The sequence below is a fragment of the Cynara cardunculus genome, unplaced genomic scaffold, assembly GCF_001531365.2.
Source record: "Cynara cardunculus var. scolymus isolate 2C unplaced genomic scaffold, CcrdV1 Un_Scaffold_835, whole genome shotgun sequence".
In the NCBI taxonomy this organism is placed as follows: domain Eukaryota; kingdom Viridiplantae; phylum Streptophyta; class Magnoliopsida; order Asterales; family Asteraceae; genus Cynara; species Cynara cardunculus.
The window spans coordinates 58,721-66,453 of NW_020200629.1; the positions used below are offsets into that span (position 1 = coordinate 58,721).

Below are 7,733 nucleotides of genomic sequence, written 5' to 3' on the forward strand. Positions count from 1 at the left end.
GGGGGGGGGGGAGCGCACGATTTAAATGAGAACCACAAATATGGCATAGAACTATATCAAGCGTTTACGGTAGAGATGCAGGATTTAGCGGTAGAAATAGTAGGGGCTCGCTTGGGGGTGCATGGGGAGGGGTGATAAAAGCGGTAAAAGAAATGGAGGATTTAGGATTACCTATCTGGACTCATTCATCAGAAGTATTGGTAATAGGCCTGATACCGATTTCTGGTCGGATCAATGGTTGGAGGGTGGTAGATTAAAAGATAGATTTCCTCTGGACCTTGGAGAGGGTGAAAAAGGCGAAGGTGCGTGATAGAATTGTTCCAGCTGGGGGAGAAGGTTGGTCGTGGACTCGGGATAGATCCCTTAGGAGTTCAGCCAGTCAAGAGTTTGAAGATTTGTCACAACTGTTGCACAACCAATTTCACTTAATCTAGGTCGAACTGATATGTGGGTTTGGATATGGATGCAAACGGGAGCTTCACTGTGAAAAAATTGAGAGAAATGTTGGATAGTAGACTTCTAGATACACACGATGGGGCTGGAACTACCTGTTGGTGTTCTTTAGTTCCAAAAACAGTCAACGTTTTCATATGGAGGTTGTTTAGGGGAGGGCTTCCAGTAAAGAAAATGCTTTATGAAAGGGGTTTTGACTTAGACTCTGTCCTAAATGCAAGCGTGGGAAAAAATTCGGGAGTTTTTCTTTGCTTGTTGTGGCGGGAATACCCAGTCTAGAAGATCGATCGAGGAACTAATTTCGGGCAATGGTAGCAATCGGGGGTGCATCCTCATTAGCTTGGGTAAGGGAAGCAATCATTTGGACTACTCTTTGCATCTTATGGAGGAAGAGAAATTCTCTGGTCTTCGAAAGAGATGCGCGGATCGACATGCGGGAGCATTTTTTTGAAATTCAGTCAACCTCCTTTCTTTGGATCTCGAACAGGGTTAAGAGCAACAAACCTTCTTGAGCGGATTGGTTGTGTGGATCTAATTATTGGCAGTCTTAATGTCCATCTAGCTCGTGTTTTGTACCGTTTCCTCTTTCTGGTTTCTATGTTCTTGTAACAGTTTGATTGTTCTTTCTTAGCATTCTGCCCATTGCAAAATGTGGGACTCTCCGGTGTATTGGTTCGAGTTCTTCCCTGTTCTTAATATTATTGCCTCTCAAAAAAACAAATATTTTGAGAACCAGGTAACTAAATTTTTAGTGTATATTCATTGATGAATATACTCATTGACAGAATACAAATACAAGTACATTCATCAACAAATATATAATATATTCCTTGATGAATGTACTCATTGACAGTATAGATATTTTGATGAAATTTAATTAGTGTAAATTTATCAATGAATACAGACTATAAAGTTAGTTCCCTGGATCTCAAATTATTTGCGGTTCTCACATTAACCCTCCCATATATATATATATATATATTACATAGATATACATATACTCTCCTATCAATGGGAGAGGAAGGCGGATAAGGGAGGAGGGTGTGTGGAGAGAAGGTGCATACCTGAAAGGCAGACAAGACATGAAAAGTGAAGAGGGCAAATATGGGATAAAGGGTTAATAAATGGCTGAATTCGTATGACTTGTTTTTTTGCTGACCGATTAACCACCGGATTATGAACAAGCAAAAAACAAACAAGAAACAACCATGCATCGCACACCAAATAAGCCATACAGGCTGTTAAGCCCATTAAGCCATTACTGAATAGCCCCCTAGTCACAAGAAGATCAAGATACTCACATGGGAAGCCACATGAAAGGATTAATTTTGCAATTCTTGAAATAAAACAATTTGAGCGAAATGAAAAACAAAAATTAAGGGAAAAGTGAAAAAGATATATGACTAAAGATGATGAACAAATCATCTGCTTCTTCACTCTAACAGACCGCATCTACCACAGCCACTAATCAAGATCAACACTTCTCCCTCTCAATCTGTTTGCAGATCAACTTCTCGATTATAATCTCCGATTTTCCCAAATCAGAAAACCCGAATTAAAATTTTAGAAAATTATTTGTTATCTTATCTGATTCTTTATATTCTGGGTTCTTTAATCAAGATCTTTAGTTGATCAACAGTCTGATACCTGTTCATACTTTGTTAACATACCAACAACAATCTAGTGTCGTCCAGTCCTCACAAAAGAGACAGAAAGTTCTTATTTTTAATTACTTTTTAGATTTAGCCCCCTCACTACTCCACAATAAGTTTTTCTAAAACCACCTGGCATGCAACATCAGATTTGGGTCACTAAACTGACTGCTAGGTATATTTGGTAAGGCATATGCTGATTATACCATGTTGGTTTTTTGTTAATTAACCCTTGAACTTTGTGGTAGGTTTACATCTGAATGCAATATAAGGAAGGTTCGGCCTACTTTGCTGCAAGATAATTACCAACGCTATCCAATTTCTAATAAATTTCACTCTCTAGATTGAGAATTTCTCGACATATCATAATAAACAACATTCCCATGTAAATGCCATCATATAAATATACCCTTTTTTCGGGCATCATCTCCATTTCACATTATCAATATTGCTTAAAAAATAATTTGGGTCAAAGACCTTCCAGCCTAGTGGTAAAGGCTTGGGCATGGCATAGTCATGAACCCAAGTTCGAGCCCTGGGAGGGGAGTGTTGGCGACTTTTAAGTGGGGCCATGTTTAGCCTCCAAAATTGCCGGGGATTAGTCGGGCGTTGGCTCGGACACCCTTACAAAAAAAAATAATTTGGTCTCTTAAAAGGGTGAAAATTGTGATGAAAAGATCCAAACGAACTTGGTATATCCCACTCAAAAGTAGGGTCCATGAGAAATGACTCATGCAGACAAGTCCTCTTACCCCACAGGGTAGAGTGGCTATTTCCATGAAGACCCTTGGCTTGTGTAAAAGTTGAGCAAAAAGAGAAGTAAAACCAAGATTAGCAAGCAGCAGAAAAGATACTAAATAGGCACAATGTAACATATAAAGAGGGAACACACACATCCTTCCATCTATCATGGGCCTCTGCTACCCAAAAAGATCTATTATGCAATCAAATTTAGGCATACCTTGTGCCATGGATGAGGCTTTATTTGAGGAAACCTAAACTCGGTGTAGTTTGGATTCATACACTTTATCTCCTCTCTTGTAGGCGTTCCCAAAACCTGTAAGAACAATTAGAATACAAGAAATCATATGGATCTCTACCCATTTTTTTATTTCAAAAAAAAAGAACAAAAATGGGTTGGCAGAAGTTGAATCAACTGACCTTGATAATCTCAACCAATTGATCAACACCACTTTCTCCAGGAAACAGAGGCTGCAAAAAAGAAATTTAATTAAAAGAAGGGTTGAAGCAATCAACAGTTAATACACTGTAAAACTAAAAATACCTGTCCAAGTAGTAATTCAGCCATCACACAGCCTGTTGACCATATATCTATAGCTGTTGTGTATTCGGTGGCACCAAATATGAGCTCAGGAGCACGATAATATCTTGAACAGATATAGGAAACATTTGGCTCTCCTTTCACCTGGAAAAAGAATCAAAAAACAAGGGTATATAACATATAAAAACCAATATGCACTGTTTGATAAGACTTACTAGCACTTTAGCACTTCCAAAGTCACAGAGTTTCAGCTGATGTGTGTGTGGATTCACCTGAAAGTTACAAATAAACAGCATGATCCACTTTATCAATCTTACAATGTTTTCTCATTCCATAATCATATCTACCGCTAGTTTTAATAATTCAGCAAGGTAATAAATCCTAGCTAACTTGACTTATAAAATTCTCTTTCTCATAAATGACATAAACAGCCAATTTCCTTTCGAATGCAAACCATTTAAATCCTCAAGATATACATTAATGAATAAAAGTAGCCTATTCAATTACCATAGGCAAGTCATTTTTAGGTGTATTATCATGTCAGAAACCACCATATAACCGCCCTCAAGGTTATAGCCAATACCCAACTTTTTTTTTGGAAATGGGTGATCCCAGGCTTCGCCCATGGCAAATTGCGACTGTAGGCTTCGCTCACAACCCTGAGGTAAATCTCCCAGTGGCCACAAGTGTATATGTAGTGGCAGGATTCGAACCCGGGTTGATTTTATCATCCCTGTGTGCTTATCCACCACGCTACCACCCTTGTGGTTCCAATACCCAACACCTGATGTAGAGAAAAGTTACAAAAATACCATCGGGTCTTTGGCCTTCTAGGAGGCTAGGGGTTCAAACCTCACCAAAGGGGAGGAGGGTATTTGCCGTATATAAATATTATATATTTCAAACAAAAAGTTTTATAATATAGCCACTAGGATCCCTTGAACATCTTATACAGAGCTCATGGTATCATACATTAGGGGATAATTACATCAAGTACAAGAGTATCCGATAGTATCATAACTTGGGTTTGCATTCACCTAATAAGTAATAACGACAAATGAAATTCCAATCAAATTAGAGAACAAGAAGACCAATGGATGTTAAAAGAACGTTCACCAACAAAAGATGTAAAAAGACAATACAGCCCGGTAATCATTACAAGAACTGACCCCCAGTTTTAAGAGTCTAAAATTCAATAAATTCCAAACAACATTTTATCGAATTCCTCTTTGTCCTAAATGTTTATCCTTATCAACTTGTTCTGAATGCCTTAATGTCAATGATGTTTGAGAATTTCAGATAAGAAACATATCTTTTAAAATGATATCAGATGCATAAATCATCAAGTCTTGGAAAAGAATCTTACAAGTAAATTCTGTGGTTTGATGTCACGGTGACATATCCCGATACAATTATGAATATAAGCAAGCGCCCTGCATATCTGTACTCAAAAGCATATAAGAAAAATAAGACATTTAAATCACCATAGAGAAATCAGAAAACCCTGAGCCAAAGAAAAAATATTTTCCCAAAAATTCAGAATGACAAAATGAAAAGTCTCTTTAAAGTGAGGTATGACATGCCTGATAGGTATACAACTTGACATATATCAAGGGCATCCGCTGATTCACTCGAGTGTAATGTCTTGCAGTACGGCTAACGGTTTCGGGCACAAAATCAAGAACGAGATTGAGGTACAGCTCTTCTTTATCAGTGGTCGAAAAGAAAGAATGCTTCAGAGCCACAACGTTAGGATGATCCAGCATTTGCATAATCTGTAGCTCCCTGTTTTTGTAACGCTTGTCTTGAAGAACTTTCTTAATAGCAACAATCTCTCCTGTCTCCCTGCATTTAGCCTGCACCAATAATTCAAAAACTACATGATCGATCAATCAATTAACTTAATGGAAAGGGAATCATCTAAAAAATAAACCGTACTTACTTGAAATACAACACCAAAAGAACCAGTTCCAATCACATGCTCCGCTATGTAACTAACGGTCTGTCATTAATTAAAAAAAAACTGGGATGACATTTTGGCATCTATCATATTCCCAACCATGAAATTTTTTAATATTCATAACTTCCCACCTGTTCAGACTGACCGTTACGACCGCCAATTGTTGTTCTTATCACATGTCCAGCTTCAGTACCCGCCCCGTGTACTATCTCTGGTTCACTATCCTGGAATAATAAAATCGATTTTAAAGAATATTTTCACAATAAAAAAGAACAAGAAAGATTATCTAAAAGAACATCAAGAAATGCAGATAATAAAGAAAAGGATAACGAAACGAAAGTACATACAGTCACTTTGTCATCATCCCGTTCCACCTTGTCCCTAAGTCGCATCTCAAGTATTCCTCTCCCCAGCCGATCAACTGCACTAGATGATTCATTAAAGCCACTGGCGGTTCTGGAACTGCCAACTCCCCCATGTCCTAAGCTGGCAGAGGCCATGTTATGCCAGATGAGTACCACAAATTCTAATAATCGTTGGTGTCTACAAACACTTCTGTGACTATTCCACCCACATACATATGTTCCTGAGAAAATAACAAACCACAAACGTCTCATGTAAAACTATGAATATGCAAAATATTCAAGCATCAAGCGTAAACAAATATGCAAAACTCATATGGGAACATGACATAATTCATATACACAAGCAATATTGTAGCTTGAAGCAAATATATTAGTGACAAAAAGATGTTATCATCACCTAGCAATATCATGAGAAAACCATCTGTTGGCACATGGCATTATAAACCAATCATGTGCCTTAAGTTATTTGAAGCCATTACATGATCCATATACATATAATATAATAGCGTAATCCAGTGCTCAAGCTCCAAGACATTACCATGTCATAATGCAATAAACCAAACCAAACCAAACCAAACCAAACCAAACCAAACAAGCCTAGTATACCCGGAGGTGGGCTCTCGAGGTTTGATGTATGTGGACCTGAGCCTGACCTCAACCCCAAAGAGTAGACATTTGTTTCTGTGAAGACCTTCGGGGCTTGTGCAAAGTGTGCAGACATGTATAAAGCAATATGTCATGCAATATTTACATGTAGTGAAGAGGAATGCAAGAAGTTATCATGATCACCAACAGTACTCTGGAATTAGTTTTTTCTCTTTGGGTAAAAGGTTAAGTATCAAAGATTTAGTCAGCAATTCGATCGCAATTTCCATGAACAAACATATCAGTGACAAAAAAAACTTACTTCTGCTTGCTACTAGAACCTATTTATTCTGTTGCCCTAAAATAAAACAGGAGCATTTGAAAGTAAGACTCAAGGGTTGACCCTTCCTGTACTCAACATTTTAGAGTGAACATCTCACAAGAACAAAACAGTCCTCTATTACATAATGATTTAGTGCTAAACGACTCTGAACTTGATATGCTAAAACAAGAACATGGTGCATGCCTAAAATTCTAAATCAGTAAAAGACGAACAGAGAAATGAAAGCAATAAAATCAAAACCCCTAATTCTATCCTTTTTAAGAATTATAAAAGATAATAACAAAATCAGACCCTCCTTGTTCCCCCTTTTGGCTGATTTATCTGAAATCAATCATTCACTAGTTTCAAGATGCTCCAGTCTAATAGGGAATCATACAGCAATAATTCGTCAGAAATATGTGGACGACATATGAACCTCAAAATCAGTACAATTCTCCATGAATCAGATCCAACTAAAAAATTAACCTACACAAAAGCATAATAAATCTAAATATAAACGATCAATCACCCTTCAACCCATTATCGACATGGATCAAAGACGAGTTGGATGATCGGTGAGTTAATCAGCTTGAAAAGGAAAACCCACCGCGACGAATTTCGCAAAGAATTGGGAGCAGATTTTGGCATTTCAGAACAGTTGATGGAAACAGATGGGTGCACAGTTTCTTGATCCGATTGCTTTATCGTTTTGGGTGTTGGGTTTATTATCTAATTGGGTTTTCTCTCTCCCCCTCTCTCTCCATGGGTTCACTGCATATTTTCTTGAGAGATAGCGAGAGGGGTTTTTGGATTTTTGATCTTTTGGATGTGGGATACTCACAAAAAACACTATTTTCACTTCCAACTCAAGAGAGATAAAAGAAACTCTTTTGGGGTTTCTTTGCTTTCTGACAAGTAAGGTGTCAGACCTTTGTTTCCATTTCACTCTTACCTTTTTGTTTTTAAAATAGTAGATATATCCCTTTATATTTTATAAAATATTATTTAATTATTTTATATATTTTAAAACAAAAATCATAATTAATATCAGAGACTTGTTCGTTCTGTAAAATACAATACTGGGTATTAGGAGAAACAAAAATGGAGTTCCCGA

General features: G+C 37.4%; 1 protein-coding gene across 3 annotated transcripts in view; it reads right to left on the reverse strand.

Moving 5' to 3' along the window:
• LOC112502008 (shaggy-related protein kinase kappa-like) overlaps positions 1–7,494 on the reverse strand; it is a 9,257-nt gene extending 1,763 nt beyond the window's left edge. The window contains exons 1-11 of one of the 3 annotated variants that reach the window (XM_025105806.1): positions 7,227–7,494; positions 5,695–5,933; positions 5,479–5,571; positions 5,330–5,389; positions 4,971–5,243; positions 4,754–4,828; positions 3,603–3,659; positions 3,391–3,531; positions 3,267–3,317; positions 3,067–3,162; positions 1,675–1,726 (exon numbers count right to left, since the gene is read on the reverse strand). In XM_025105806.1, the coding sequence (XP_024961574.1) occupies positions 1,712–1,726; positions 3,067–3,162; positions 3,267–3,317; positions 3,391–3,531; positions 3,603–3,659; positions 4,754–4,828; positions 4,971–5,243; positions 5,330–5,389; positions 5,479–5,571; positions 5,695–5,847 (1,014 nt within the window). In that variant the 5' untranslated portion in view covers positions 5,848–5,933; positions 7,227–7,494 and the 3' untranslated portion in view covers positions 1,675–1,711. Of the gene's footprint in view, positions 1–1,674; positions 1,727–3,066; positions 3,163–3,266; positions 3,318–3,390; positions 3,532–3,602; positions 3,660–4,753; positions 4,829–4,970; positions 5,244–5,329; positions 5,390–5,478; positions 5,572–5,694; positions 5,934–7,148 lie in introns of all 3 variants that reach the window. The other 2 variants (XM_025105804.1, XM_025105805.1) reach the window with 2 other exon arrangements.
• Positions 7,495–7,733: the final 239 nt, after the last annotated feature.